The sequence below is a fragment of the Rhinolophus hipposideros genome, assembly GCF_964194185.1.
Source record: "Rhinolophus hipposideros genome assembly, chromosome: 25".
In the NCBI taxonomy this organism is placed as follows: Eukaryota; Metazoa; Chordata; class Mammalia; order Chiroptera; family Rhinolophidae; genus Rhinolophus; species Rhinolophus hipposideros.
In genome coordinates this window covers 28,600,146-28,616,176 of record NC_138071.1, presented here as the reverse complement: position 1 = coordinate 28,616,176, position 16,031 = coordinate 28,600,146, and the positions used below count along the sequence as shown (strand labels likewise).

The 16,031-nt window shown below is 47.5% G+C and overlaps 1 protein-coding gene across 3 annotated transcripts in view; it reads right to left on the bottom strand.

The window, feature by feature from the left end:
- Positions 1-16,031, bottom strand: part of DPP6 (dipeptidyl peptidase like 6) — a 526,646-nt gene that overhangs the window by 118,811 nt on the left and 391,804 nt on the right. For all 3 annotated transcript variants that reach the window (XM_081038509.1, XM_081038507.1, XM_081038508.1), the window contains exon 6: positions 2,317-2,369. In XM_081038509.1, coding sequence (XP_080894635.1) covers positions 2,317-2,369 — 53 coding nt within the window. The remainder of the gene's footprint in view (positions 1-2,316; positions 2,370-16,031) is intronic.

The following is a 16,031-nucleotide window of genomic DNA, read 5'->3' as shown; positions in this document are numbered from 1 at the left end:
TAATGTACATTTAAATATGTTAATAGACTTAATTTTATTTTAAAAGGACCACTGTGCTTTCCTTTGTACCCCAAACCCTCTGGTAGCACAGGTGTGAGAAAAAACAGGGGCTGTGTTCCTCTCCTTCCAGGTGCGGAAGACTGTGTGAGGGGTCAAAAAGCTCCTTTGGGAGGCCAAAGGTGCAAAAACTCGAGGCCTACGTCATCCAGTTCAGAAATCCACTGTCTCATTCATAGAAATAAGATTTTCACAATATTTTAAATTAATTAAATAATTCATTTTCCAGAAACGATCTTATGACAAAGAGGAAGAGTTGGGTGGTGGAGCAAAGCCTTTTGGGAGAAGCTGCTTCTGTTTACAAGGTGATGGATGGGCCCCAGACTGTCTCATCCACCAGACATTGTTCCCAGTAAATGTAAGAAGTACTCTGCTACATATTTCAATCTTATGAGTCCTTAGAAAAGAAACAAATTAGCACCACTGAAAATCTGATATTCATGGCTATAATGTAACCAAAGGGGGTTGTTTTGAAAGCATGGGGCTCCTCCTTGGATTCCAGCTAGGCTGTGTGCTAACTATGAGATGCTGGGCAGTCACTTTAGCACTCGGAGATTGGGGCTACCCATTGGGGACCGGGGATAAGGATGCTTTTCTTGCAGGCCTGTTGTGCTGGGGTAAATAAAGGTGCATGAAAGCCAATGGACGAATAATGGCAGTGATTATTACTATAATTATTTTAGAAATACGAAAAGCAGCTCATTATGTGTTGGCATACTATACGGGGTTTGTCACAATGAGACTTGAAACCAAGTGTTCAACACAGACCATTTTGTCCTGGTTTGCAGCTGATCTAGCAAACTCTTGAGCCAGGTTCTCAGAATCCATTTCTCGTCAAGTCTGATGGGTGCAGTAAAATATTAACACAAGGTGGTAAGCCTACGACGCTTTCAGAGTTTTTTGAGTTTTACAGATTTATAGGAAATGGAATGAAATAGCCATCATCTACAATAAATTCTATTGTTCCCAGAAGGGGTAGATAAATCTCAAGGCATAATTATACTCTGCCTGCCGTGACCTTTGAAGATGCGTATCTGCTTGAAAAATAACAGAACGATTCTTCCTTAGTGAAAAACATTTGAGTTTCTATTTGAAATATGACTGTAATGAAACATGCTCATAGATGCTTTATTTTTACTATTGTGGGTCATTTTCCATTCCTTTGGGCTTGATTTTTCTCATAGTCCAAATAGAAACTATGGGTCACATTCTGCTGCATATCTACACGCATCTTTCATTTGTCCAAAGTCCAACTTTTCTCCGTGTTTGTTTTCCAAGGATATGCCCGGATTCTACCTAAACCTAGCAGAAAACAGACGGCAGCAGTTGTAAACATTCACACTCTGATGAGCTCTCCAGGGGAACAACACTTGTTAGTAACTCCTGCTGTTTGTTTAAATCTGCATGGGAAAATTAGGGGGCCACTCATAAAAAACTCACAGGGACCCACAGAGCATCATCAGCAGCACAATCCAAGTGCTTTGAACATTTCCCCAAAACCTCACCTTTTCAAAATACTGTGAAAGAAACCATGGGGGTGGGGTCTGAAGGAGAAAGATGGGATGGAGAACAAGAAGGTGGATGGGGTCTGGGTTACCAGAGGATGGGGGAGGGGAGGACAGAAGGAGGGAGAAGGAGGAGGAGGGAAGAGAAAGAAATGAAAACAATAAGCCATTCCTGCCCCACTTGCCTAGTTCTGAAAGTGTTTTTCTGGGTGTCCGACTCTGCAAACAGCTTCACCAAACATTAGCCATGTCTTCCTGCCTTTGGGCTCCAACGATGAGCCCGTGTGTGGCGTGTGGGTATATCTACTGAAAACCTTTCTAAATCACGCTTGCTCTCACCTCTTTCCTCCCCCCAACACTTTTGGGTTCCAAATCATGTATTTTTGAGAGACCGATGAGCCTCTGTGCCACCCTCTCTACTGTGTGTATCATCTGGAGCCCTGGGGCCGGCCAGCCCCCCTTTCTTGCAGCTGATTACAAAGCACAGGGAACCAGGGCAGGGGGTGGCGGGGTGGGCCTGCCACGGGCTTCACGGTGGGCCAGTGCAGGGCTTAGCTGACCCCCTGACCCTGGGCACGGTTCCCTAGGGAGGAGTCACCGAGATCCCACCACACCAGGGCACTTTGTAATCAAAAGTGAAGATGCCCCATTTCCTGCCGTGAATTTCCGAGAATGAAGCCATGAGTCAGTGTGTTCTGCCCTTGGCTTTGCTCTGCAGCTTTCTCATTAAAAGAAAATGAAAACACAATCTTACCCGTGAGGAATTTTGCTCAGGACGTAATATCCAGTATAGGAGTGCTGATAGATCTGAAACAGACAAAGGACAAAACAGACAACAAAACAAAACAAGCATTGAGACAAAGGCTGTGACTGCGGGAGTTTTCAAATCACTGTGGGTCCTGACAAACATCAGGGGCCAAAAGTCGTTAAGCAGGAGACTGGGGGGCAAAGCCTCTGATTTATTTAGGAAGTTCATTTACATATCCTGTTTATTTTATTTTCATCATTTGCATGTGGTTTACTGGGCAGCTGGAGGCTTGATGTCATCTCCAAGGCTACCAGGTTGCTGATTAAATCAGGGGCACAGATTTCCAGCTCAACTAAATGGAGCACAGAACTAAGGAGGACACTGTAGCCAGCAGGGACTGTCACATAGTCAGCGAGACCCAATGGGACAGGAAGACCATGTGCTTTGGGACTTTTCTGTACATTATGGCAAATTCCACGGTGTATCCTGAGGGAGGGGTGGGACTGAAGCCAAGATGCTTCAGTGGACACACCCTGTCCCTCTGTCCACGTACACATTTTAGCTTCAGAGAGTGGTCCATACACCGAAACTCACCGCAGGGGCTGGGGGTGGCTTTCAAAGCTATGGTAAGAAAACACCAAAAGAGTGCTTCCAAAATCCTGTAACCCCCAAATCTCAGATGCCCCTTATACTCCTGAGAACCGTAGTTCACTTCCCTTTGTAACTAACTTCTGATAGTTGGTACCCTGAGGCAGTGTCCGGTGACTAGCATTTAAAGCCACCTTCCTAAAGACAGTAGGTGAGGGACAAGCCGCCAAACAGGACAAACCTCCTGGAAAGCATGTGGCATAAGGGGAGCATCTGGGCACTAGGAAAACGGAATCGTAAGGCATTGAAGTCCAACCCAAGCAAGATTTGATCTGAGGGTGGTCTCTCTCTCATCACTACATTGGAAATTGCCCACATAAAGGGTGCGTCTCTTAATTCTCAAGTTACAAGTCCAAGTTGATTGCTATTAACTGAAAAATCCAGGATATCAATAGATATAATAAATATGCAAAGTAAGGTTGAAAGCCGATTTCTTGAATCCACCTGGGAATAGTGATTTCAATTCATTCCCTGGTTATAGCATTCCCAATCAAACATCTAGACTTATCTCTTTGCATCTGTCTTTAAATAGTGTACTAAATGTCCTGAAATTCCACTCTGTGAGTATCTTCTGAGTGGAACCAAGGAGGAAAAGGAAGACCAAAAGAAAACAACCTCCTAAGGGCAATGATAAGAAGATGAGTGAACCATCATTTTCAATTCTACGTCTGTATTGCCAGGCAAAGAGGGGGAAAAAAAAAAGCATAAATGGATGGGAAGTGTAATAAAATATCTGGAAGACTGAATCACTAATTAGAAAGATTCAAAGAAAAATGAGAGACAGATAAAACCTGAGACACTGGGTCTGCCAAGTATCTATGTAAAAGAAGTAGTGCAAACGTTGGTAAAATGTTCATGGAAACCTCAAAAATCAAAGTGCAATTATGATTCACATGTCACTTTTAAAAAAGGGGGAAGTGGGAGGAAGACGAAAGAATTTTCTCATTGCTCTGAGATGAAACAATCTAATACTCTCTTCCACAAAGCAGCCTCTCTCCCGGGGCCAAAAGAACCACAGGCATAAATGACACATCTCTTTAAAATACCACAGATTTCAAGTTTTCATTTGCACAATGCCTTATCTTGAAAGGCATAAAAAACAAAACAACAAAAAAAAACACTTCATCTTCACTGAAAGAATTTGTTCCTTACAGAGAGAAGTCTTTCTTTTTTTGTGGTCTCTGTTTATCTGTTGTACTTATGTTTCTTCCTTTAAAATAGCCCCTAAGTACTTCTAATCTTTAAATAGCGCCTAAGTATAAAGAGTGGGAATGTAGTAAGACGGGTTATTTTCTAAGACTACACTTTTAGACGTTCACGAATATGAGTTACTTCGGTTTCTTCCTACACATCAAATGTCCTTTGCAAAATGAATATGTGAAAACTTGTTTCCCAAAACACCTTTCACAGGATGGGAAAACAATCTCAGCAAATTATTTTTTAAATGCATCATACAAAATAGTTGCTATTGGCATTCAATAATTGGGGACGGGGAATAACCAGTCAATGATTTGCCCTAAGGTACGTTTCTATTTGGTTTGCTTCTTATATTTTTGAAACTTCTGCAGCCCACAGCTTTCTTCCTCATCCTCTCCCCTCCCTCAGCCCCACTGAGACATACTTTGAATTTCGCTGTGGTCTTTCCTGCCTCTGCCCATCGTGCACACGCACACAGACTCACTTTCCACGGCCTTCCTCTAGGAAATCACACATTTTGTAGTTTTAGGCCATTGTGACCTAAATATTGGTAAATCCCACAGACCCACCTCCTCAATTGTAGACCAATACACCAGATTTCCACCTCTACATTTCCACCGCATACCTCACAGGCCTCCAAAACTCAGTATTCTCCAAAATAAACTCTTCAACTACCCCGAAAACCTGGCTCGGGAGCTCAAGCCTTAGCGTGCCCTATGTGACGAGCTCCCGACTGTCCGGAGTGCCTTATGTCCCTCTACAGGCTTCCCTTCCAAGATCCTACAGAAATCCCATCTCACGGCAGAGCCAGTCTCTCTGAATTTCGAATCTCGTGTTTCATTCCTGTCGTTCAGTCACTGGCGTTATCCCAGTGACCCAACATTTTGCCACATATATTATTACTTCCCGCCTCATCTCTGCCCCCGCGCTTAGGGCTGGCGGTCCAAGGAGCAGTGGTGTTGAAGCTAAGTGATGGTGGAAAGTTTCCCGAATGAATCAGTCCTTCCTAGAGGGGGCGACCCCTTCTTCCAAGCAGAATGTCACCATCACCCCCATGTTCTAATGTCTCCATTGCGCACACATTTCCACACACCCTCCAGTGTATTTTACAATCATGTTCATGAAGTTAAACCTCTTGCTGTAATGATTTAAAAAAGAACAACCTTCGAGACCCAAGGAAGTAAAGTACAGACTAAAATATTCAGTGAAAAGTAAAAATGTTTAGCTCCGTTGATGTAAGTCAAACATTAAGAAATGACTCAATAAGTAAACTAAACGTTCTCTGTTTCTTCCCTGGTTGCATGACTTTTCTTCCCATCTATATGGAACTTACAATTTAGGGTAAAAATCTAGTGAAAACACAGGAGACATGCAGTTGTCAGTTTTAAAATACAAAAATAATGAAAAAGCCTCAGTATTTATATCTCAACTCCTTCTTTCCTCCTGGGATAACTGGTCTTCCACAAAACGTTTTAAATATAAGAGAGTAGAGGCGGTGATTTCCTCCTGCACCAGGAGTCTCTCGGGATGTCTTGTTTGGCTCTCCACGCCGTGCCCAACCCTCATGCACTTTAACTCATTCTTTTGTGGCCAATTCCCATTCATCTAACTTATTAGGAGAGAATGTTTCTTTCATCCTGTGTCCTCCACATACCATGCTTTTTAGTGATGAGTTACTATGAGAATATCTGAGTATCAACAGAATATGATGAAACATGAAGATGTATTTACATAAAGGAAGTATTTCAGAGACGAACAGTAAGTATTTCAGCTGTGATTCTCACTGTGTTTTCAAATATCATTTCAAGTGCATCTCTGATGTCCACAAATAGCTGAGTAATTGTTCTTTATCATTTCCTTCCATCTCCACTGAAGCCATTGCAATTCCGGGAGTCTGTCCCTGTGTCTCAGGCTCACCTCCAGGAAACAAATGAAATCAGTCGTCGTGTTTCTGGGAAGAAATTCAGAGGATGTGATCCATGAGACTTTCGTTCCGAACTAATTTTCAAGGGCACACACCCGGTGGTGCTGACTTCCTCGGAGCCTAGTCCCGTCCGTGTTCTCTCCTCGACTGGCCACTAAGCAGCAAACACCTGCTTTTCAACTGGGGCTGGCGGTCGATTTCCCTCTTCACTGCTCTTTCTATTTTGTTGTTTTTTTGCTAGGACGTTCTGCTGACTCATTCCTGATTTGGCTTGAGAACACCACACTCTCTTTTTTTTGCGCTTATTTTCTGTCTTCTCTTTCTCACCTGCACACACAACCTGTGGAACCAGGCTTGTGGACAGGCGAGATGAAAATAAATAAAACTTCCTTAGGTTGTGTGAGCCTCTAAAGGGTGACAGAACATTTCCCGACACCCTTTAACTTAATTTTCCTGTGGCTGGAGTACCTGCTCCTGTGACTGGAGCAGCTACTTCTTGCTTCGTCTTTTAAATTAAGAAACTGAGGCTCAGAAATGCAAACGGACTGGTCTAAGGTCATACAATGTCGAAGGAGGTTAAGGTCTTTTCATGTGCAGCTTAAAATTGTTTCTACTCCACCATGTTGGAAAAAAAAAGGGAACCAGCGTGCCCCAAAAAGCACCTGTCAATCTGCAGTTACAAGCATCCAGGAGACTCTTCCCGGTTGCCATCTTCTGTCCCCTAGACCACCTTTACTTCATCAGCCAGAAATGCTGCTGATAGAGAACAATGTCAAGATGAAAATGACCCTGAGAAGATGACCATAGCTCACCCACTGAAAGGGGTCGGTGGTCAGCCGACTGGAATGAAGGCCTCTGAGAACGGCACAGAATCCAGTGGGTCCTGGCGGTCGGGGGAAGCCGGGAAGAAAGGACGACAACCAAAAGAGGTGACAAGGGGGACGGCGAAGCGGCTTCTTTTTGGCAAACACAGGGTTGAGGTGTCTGCACGACACGCTCGAAGAGCTCCTGCCATAGCAGCACACGCATGTCTTCATGGCCTCTCCTAGCACAGTTCACGACCCTGACCCCTGGTCTCTCCTGACACTGCAGGTCAAGCGCATTGAACTTACTTCCAGGAACAGACGACGAAGATGGCGCAGGACTATCTTGTCCTCTTCTCTGGGAAAAGAGCCTTAGGAGTGGAGAATCTCATTTGGCATCTCAGCACCATGAGACGAGGCACATCTACAAGTCCCTCCTTTGTAAGAAACACACTGGAAATACCCACGTGCTTCCAGGCGCCAGGCTGCGTCCAATCCAGGCCTGCACCAAAGGCTCGCAAGGAGGAGCCCACTCAACTCTTCCTCTCCCCCCCCCCCCGACCTCCCCCCATAAAGCCTCTGTGTGCACCGGCCAGATGCCCACAGCTGGCTGATTGCGGGCCAGCCAGCTCCACTGGCCTGACTTTCCAGTCCTCACTCTGTTATCACCTGCTTCCCCTCCTCTTGGCTTTTCTGCCCCATTTGTACACGTCATTTCCTTTCTCAAAGGAAACAGGACAGGGAACAAGAAAACACTAGAGTATGTAACACACAGTGAAGGGCTTCTATCGTGGAATTTTATTTCCGTTCTGTACGTACTTCAACACTAGCTCAGGATGGAAAACGTACTTCTTGCTGTCTTGCTATGTGTCATGATCCCAAACAGTGGGAGCTGTTGTTGTGTCGCAGGGGTTCTCTGTCGCAGTGCTATGGGTGGAATTCTGTCCCCTGCAAATTCCTATGTTCAAACCCTAACCCCTCCTCCATACCCTAGGCTGTGATCTAATTGGGACATTGGGTCTTCACAGCGGTACTCTAGTTACGATGATGGCATGAGGGTGGGTGCTAACCCATTGTGACTCTCAAAAGAGGACATCTGGACAAAGAGACCGACACACATAGTGGAAAGCCTGCATCAAGTGCCACAGGGAGAAGCCGTGCGACGACAGGACTGGGTGATGCATGTCTAACCTGAAGCACCAAGGATTGCTGACGTCACCGGAAGCTGGACGAGGTGAGGAGGGAGGCTCCCCTGCAGGTTTCAGAGGGTCACAGCCCTGCAGACACCCTGCTTTTGGACTCTGGCCTCTGGACTGAGACACCATACATTTCTGTTGTTCTGTGCCACCCAGGCTGGGTTCTTGGTTACAACAGCCCTCGGAAGCCGACACACCAAGCATGAGCCCTGTCAGTACCAGCACCACCTGGGACCTTGTTAGAGATACACGTCATCCCACTGCCCCAGAGGACCCGGGAGAGGACGCCCACAGGCTGTGTGTCAACAGCCCCCGAGGTGGCTCAGGTGTGTGATTTGCACAAGCAGCTGGCATAGCCAACAATTTGGAGAGAGATCGCCACTCACAGAATAGGGTTCCTTCAATTCCTGAAAATACGGTGAGGACCATTTATAGTTTTGTGAACGGTGGCCAGAACTCAGCTGATGCAGAACTAAACTTTCCAGCCACATCATTAACTACACGGAAGTTACTCTAACACCACCCTTCCACAAACGCCACAGATGCGGCGATTTTAAGAGCATCAGCTCCCAAACAGGAGAAACCCAAAGATTTCCTAGCCACGGGTGTTTCGTCCAAAATTTCTTTCTTTCTTTTTTTTTTGTATTTGATGAGGTAAACACAAAATAGACGAGGTGTGATTTTTCACATGTTCTCAGTTCTCTCCAGAACAAGCTTGTGGGATGGAAGAGCTGTAATGGGGGGGGTGGTGTATTAAACACCTCAATCAGGGGCCTCATTAAGCCATCATAGGGACTTGCAATGTTATTTCCCCTCCTGTCCGTTTCCTCAGTTGAGTAAGTGGGTCTGCCAATAACCAGAGCTTTTCTACACTGTCTGCCCCAGAGACCGGCCTGCTGGTGTCCTTTGCAGCAGCAGTAACCTTGGAATTACGACATAGCTTTCAGTCTGGAAATTACTGCTAAGAATAGGAAGGCAGCAGCCAGCTACCAAAAACTATGAAAATGAAACTTGGGTTCCCCTGTAAGTCAGCCTGACAGTGTACACCTGTTGTTTCCTAATTCTCTTCCTGCCGTCAACTACCATCGTCCCGTTTTCCTCCCTCTCCCCATCCTTAGACCTGTGAGGACCAGCTCAGGAAAAGCGTTCCCAGATGGAAGGTGATTTTCTCGAGTTCTATGTCTGCTCAGGTTTGCTTATCTCTGTGGCTCTCAGGCTCTGATTCTAGCTCGCTTTCCATCCTCTTGGCTACATCTTTCTGGAAGAATCCAGCCATGTGAGCCACAGGCTAGGACTTGTACCCTCAGCCATGGACGTGACTGCAGGAAATTCAGTGGGTCTTGTCCAGCTGTTCACACCTGGAGGTCTGGGATATTCTGCAACAGTCCCATGTTGACGTAGAATCTACAGGTAAACCGGGGTCATGAGGGTCAACCAGGGGCCTCTCTACATTTCCAGGATAACCAAATCTGGCATGTGTCACCATTGTCATGACCAGCCTCTGTGATGACCTCTGGACTGGAGTGACCCAATGCCATGCCACTTTCCACCCAGACAGGCACAGGGAGAGCGGAGTGACCCATCACTGGGTTGGGAAAACAGACAGAAGCGGCCTGCAGCGACCCGGTGCGGACAAGCCAGGACATACACCAGGCTGTGTGGTCCCCTCCTCTTCACCTTGTGAGTGATCCCACCGGCCGGTGGGACAATGAGTTATTTTCTCCATTTAACGAGGGGGAGGCACTTATCAAAAGGAGAAATTCACCAAGGAACCGGTAACCGGGTCTGAAAATCGACAACAAAGCAAGGGCAGGGGACGTGGTGAGCACACCGTTAGAAGGAGTCACAGGGGCCTACGAGTGGTGAGCGCATCATCTCAAATCACACGGCACACGCCTCTTCCCCAGGCCTCGAAGTGGACGTCACGCATCCGTGTGGGACGGCATTGTGTGCTGCCAGGAGCTCTGTGTCTGTCTTGAGGTGAGTGGGAGAGCGCGAGAGCTGAGAGGGAAGGTGGCAGGTGGATGGACAGTGACCATGGGGCGTGAAGAGAAAACTTGACGACAAGGGGCTGGAAAGACCTTTTTCCATCAAGTCAAGAGAGGTAACATTTAGAGCCCTTTTGTGCCGCACACAAAATTTGAGAAAAAATTTAGAAAGCATATATTGAAACAAATGTGGATGAAGCCTTGTGATACCTGGTTACATGAGGGTGATGGCCACGCGTAACAACCGCAGAGATTGTCAGTACACACCGGAAACGTGCTATACACACATTCTCAGCAGTCTTCCAAATCATGCCGCATTTGCCAGAAGCAGCCAAAAAGAGTGAATGTACAATTTCCCAGGCAGAAACAACAAGTAGATAGAAACAACAAAAAAAAAGGCAGGTTCACAATAGACTGTCCCTGTGAAAAAAAGAACTCTTGAAAATGTGGGGGTAGTCAGTGTTTTCAAGTTTGGGTTCTAAAAAGTGACTTCACTTTCATCTATGAATGCCCCTCCATTTCTCATGGTCTTAGCAGATCTCAGAGTGTAGGGCATTCTGAAGTCAAGGACAGGCGATCGTAAGATGGCATCTCTTGGATATAATGCGACTTGTCTGCCTTTGGGGATGGGAAGGAATTTACCAAAACAATATGGGAAAGTACTGTCTGGTTTTGGGCTCCATCCTGGGTGTGAGGACAAAACTATGCAAATGAAGGTATGAAACTAAAGTAGAACCAATGGAAAAGGGCTGTGAGGACTGTGAGGACGATGCTTATTGCTTTTAACAGCGTGAAGAACATTCTATAGGCAGCATCAGAAGAAGACTCATTCAGAGTGAACAGATCCTAAAAAATGACTCTTGTACAGCAGAGGGGAAAATGTTGGCTTTTGGCAATTCTGCATGGAGAGAAATTCTGTGTTCTACACAAAAGGGCTCCAAATATATCATCTGGGGTTGACAATTCCAAAAACCTTTGAGGAATCACAGTGTGTGCCGCCTTTGGGAAGACGTTTAAATGAGGGTTAGAAGAAAGGGAGGCGGCATTTTCAGACGCCACAAGATTACGATGAGGCTGGCATCAGAAAGCGATCGGTCAGTACTGACTATGTGTTTGCCATGTGCTTCAGGCCGTCTAATGAGCACTGCAGGAAGAACCCTGCCATGTGTGGAGTGGATTCTGAATTCTGTGTCGCTTTTCCCTGAGCTAGAAATACAGAAGCTCATTAGCAAGCGTGGCTCCTCTGGACACCAGATGGCAGCTGAGGACTTTTCGGAGAGCTGGGTTCCACAGCAGACTTTTTTAAGGTGTGCCCCCCCGACCCCCGACTGTCAGAATCACCTGATGTGCCTGTTAAAATGCAGATTTCCAGGTCCACCCCAGACGTTGCTGCATCAGAATCTTTCGGGCTCTGAGTTTGCATTTTGACAGAGCTGTACAGATGCTTTCACCAGTGCTCCCAGGTGCGCACACTGATGTTTGAGAACCCCTGTCCAAGGCACCTGGCGTGCAAACCTGGCCCCACTTGGAACTACCTGGGGCCCTTTCAAAAGTACTGAAGCGCAGGCCCTGCCCTCGGAGGCTCTGATTTTCGAGATCACTGTCAAGCAACTCTAAGGTACAGCAGGAATATCCAAGTTTAACTCCATGTAGCTGCACAGACACACACCTGTACACACACACACACACACACACACACACACACACACACACACACGGCTGGGCCTTGGGTGCTATATAAACTTCTCAGTCCCCTCTGCCACCCCAGATACAAAGCCTCCCCTGCTGGGCAGTATAGGTCGGTCGTGGTCTCCCTGAGCATGTCCACATATTACTGGTGGCCGGTGAGGTCACCTTCAGTGGTGACCTCTTAGCAGGCACTCTTCTCACTACTGGAACTTTCTATCTGTTTTCATAGGTAACCAAAGAATGTAAGTAGCAGCTCAAGCATGGATTTCCCTGACAGTATGGCTTAGGACAAAGCGATGACAGGAACAATATTAGGCTCAGGCTGATGTGAAGATCATCGTGAACAAACATAGACTTTGGATGACCAACACAGCACGTACACGCCCCATGAAGGAGAAGCACTGGGGCAGGAGGCCCAGCGCGGTCAGGCTCACCCCTCCCCTAGCCGTGGGTGAGTCACAGCCGGCTCTGAGCCTCAGTTTCCTCACCTACGGCGCAGGGACGGTAACACAACCCAGCTTACGTGACTGTAGTGAAGCCATGACCGCCTGTGTGGCTGTGTTAGGAGGTGGGATGTGACGAGCGAGTTCTCCACACCTGGAAGTCTCGCCCATCAGGACGTGTGCAGGCGGGGCTGTCCCCAGCCTTGATGTGACAGTGGTTTCTACATCAGCACAGTTAGAAGCTGCATAAAACTTTTCTCAGAGTCAAACTCGATGATGTCCTATGACTGGAATTCGAAAGGATCTGTGGCATAGCATCATGAACGGGAGAAGGACGGAGGAGAAGGAAACACAATGAGTGCACAGGTAGGAGGCAGAATTCAGCTCAGGGCTGGTATCTCCAAACGGCAGCTGCAATCGGCAGCCTGTTCTCATCCCAAAGGATCTCTGTTGACAGCCCTCAGGGTGGGGAAACTGCACACGGCCCTGGAAAGCTCACTGGGGCCAGAGAAACTGTGCTTGCCTTTTTGATCTGCTCTTTCCTATGGGACATACTTCTGGAATAATCCTGCCCTGGAAGCTTCTAGTAGCCATCCTACAGACACATGAGGGAAAGAGCTGGGGAGTGCAGGAAACACTGAGCCCCAGAAACAGAGTCACCGAGTCCTGGGTCTGCAGCCCCGATGGCCCAGTTTTGGACAGGACAGTTGTCAGTCCCTCCCCTTCTTTACTGAAGCCACGTCAAGTTTTCTTTCACATGGGAAAAAAAAAAAAAAGCATGACACATGCCAATCACCTCCTCACTTTAAATGCTCTTAAACATTCTCTCTCTCCCCAAACTGTCTTCCCTTAGCCTGGACCCTGGTAGTGATTGCCCATTGGGTGGCCATTCACAGAATCCATGTAATGGCTAAAATCATAGGGCTAAAGGGTCATTAAGGACTATTTACCTCCCCCCGTCGTTTCACAGTTGAGGAAGCTAGGCTGGCTCTGGTTTCTGGTCCCAGCAATCTTTTAATGACAAAGATGGCCAGGGCCTGGCCTCCTGACGTCCAGCCCAACGCGCCTCACTGCACGCTCCTCAAAGGGAAAGCGAAACACCCCAAGGAGGTGCACACTTTACATTCTGACCAGCTACCTCCTGTCAGAGCGGGACCTCCAGCTGACCTGACCGCAGTGCCCGAGGCAGACCCCTGCCTGAAACCCTCTACCTGAAGGCTCCTCGCGTGTTTGCCCAGGTAAGCCTCACACCAACCCTTGAGGGCCCCGCATGATGTGTTACCTTCATGTCACAGATCAGGACACTGGGTCTTAAAGGAGTCTGACTTGTGCTAAGTTTGCACATTGACATGGGGGCCAGGAGACAGCAAAATGGACACACGTCAGCCAGTTTGCAATTTCTGATCAAGGGCCAGTCCTCAGTAAACACCCAGTGGCAAGGGGTACAGCAGTGAAGGTCCTCCCCCGCTCCCTCGGCTTTGTTAACTGACACACGTGTGCTAAGTGGCTAATGCTAATACCTCGGGATGCTTCCATTAAAGGACAGATTCACAGTGTGTATTTCCTCCCAGGGGAACGGAACTGGAAGTTTCTGCTGATTGCTTTGCTGCTGACATTAATTCAAGTGCACACAATAAAGGGACCCCAAATAGACCTGAATAACATAGTTTTCAAAGAAAGGTAGGCCAACTATGTCAGAGAAAAGAACACAGAGCTATAAAACCCAATAAACCATTCAAAGCAAGGCATGGAAATCTGTCTTGAGTGTAAACGTGATCCGTTTGCACCTGACTTCTGCCTGGAAGAAAGCTACATCAACACTTGCAGGAGAAGGAAAATGCAAACAAGGGAATACCACTTTCTTCCCTCTTCCCTTCCCACGTCACAGTTGAATACTGTTATCAGTTAGTTACGACACAGGCTCCAACTCTTCCCATAATGAAAGAGACTCAGGAAACAGGAAAATTAAAAACAGGCAGAACAAAACCAGTTAAAGAAGCTGAGCTACACAAGGGAACCCTCCGTCAGCCCTGTTTCCTTGAAGAGGGAAAGAAGGAAAGGGAGGGAGGGAGGGAGAGAGGGAACAGAGTGCAGGACGACGGGCCACGTGGAGGTGCTGGATGGGAAAGGGGGACCAGCAGAAAGGAGTGGAGGGGAGGAGAGCGGTAACCATGGAGACAAGGTGATGGAGAGAAAGGCGGAGAGGGTGTGTGCAGCTGGCGAGTGGCTCTGAAGAGGCATCATGGTAAGGACATGTCACCAGGAACACTGCCCCTGGAGTCTGGGCGCGACTGGCCAGTGGTTCCTTTCCCTCTTTCCCTCTGCTGACGCACTCCTGCGGTTTCAGCACACGCTTGATGCTGTCAACCTGAGGTTGAAGTTCAGGGGAGGGGTTGCCTCGTCCTCACGGTTTTAAGAATAGTCGATGGCATTATGAATGAGAAGGTTCATTTGATAGGGGGCACCCAGAACGCATGTCTTTCATCAAAAAGATTCTACCTTGTCTCCCTAGGTGGTGGTAGAACCATTCATTGTAACAACATTTACAAGCCACCTGGGAGTGGATGTCAGGATGTAACACGTTTGGCCACCACAGCTATTGTTAGGCCTATGCCTAGTTAACTGCAAGAAACTATCCCGAATGTAATGATACCAATCCGTCTCAGGCAAGTTGCCAAGTAGGCATTAGCACAGCAAGTGAATTTCACTGGCAGCCCTCTCAGGTGAAAGCACCATTTAGACAGAGAGTTTGAAGGAACTGTAGGAACATGACTCAGCATCAATTTCTGACAGGGGTGAGAGGCTGGCAGTTGGGAATTACAGCTCAGTAAGAAAAAGCCCAGTGCCACATAAACTGCCAGGGTTTATGAAAGGACATGTCAGATGGATGGGAAAGAGTGAAAAACCAGTGTGGACTCTGGAAAGAAGAGAACTTAATAGAATTTTCCAGAGAATGGCAAATGGAAGCAGGTTCACGCATTCGCGCGCACACACGGACACACGGACACACCAGCACAAAGAGGATACAAACACAAACAGAACAGACGTTACTTGGGGTTCAATACAAAACGTGACGTAACACTGATGCCGAGATCACAGGTTGGCTGGGAGCCACACGCCGACGCAGAACTCGACAGATTCCAGTTCCACAGGAGACACTTCCGGCAAGAAATGACAGACCCAGAGTCAGAAGCTGGAAGCTCCCAGGGGCAGGCGGTTCATTTGCAGCCCGACTTCTGCACCCGTCCTTTGTCTGTGGCCCACACAACCCTGGGTGTATTCGCACCGCAGGGTCCTCTTCATTGCCGCCTTCTCAGGGGGATGCCTGCCCACCCGCATTTCAGCACTGGATCATTCTCCTCTTTTGTCGACACTGAATTTCGAGTCTCTCTCTGTTGGATGAGGCCGTTTGGAATTACATGCAGCCATGATGCTGCTTGCTGCCTCTAACGTGCAGCAGTGAACACGGTCACCACTCATTTCACACTCCGAATTTGCTGCTTAACACTAGTGAACAGAAATCTCATCCCTTCAGCTGGATTACGAGCCGGTAAAGTAGAGGCAGGGCGTTCTTTCTCTTTCACGGGGCAAGACTGTCTCCTCTGTCCACTAGGGGCACACTCAGCATCTAAGGCACCGCCCACAGCATGGCAGCCGCTCGGCAAGTGTCTGGTAAGCAAAGGAATCAGGGAGTGACCAGACCGATGAGCTGTGCATGGCTGCGTCTGACACGGGAGAGAAGCTCGAGACCGGCGCTTGGGTTTCCAAAGAGAATGTGAAAAGCAGAATAAATTCTGGAAGAATACTGGGGGGAAAGGAACCCACAGATGTAC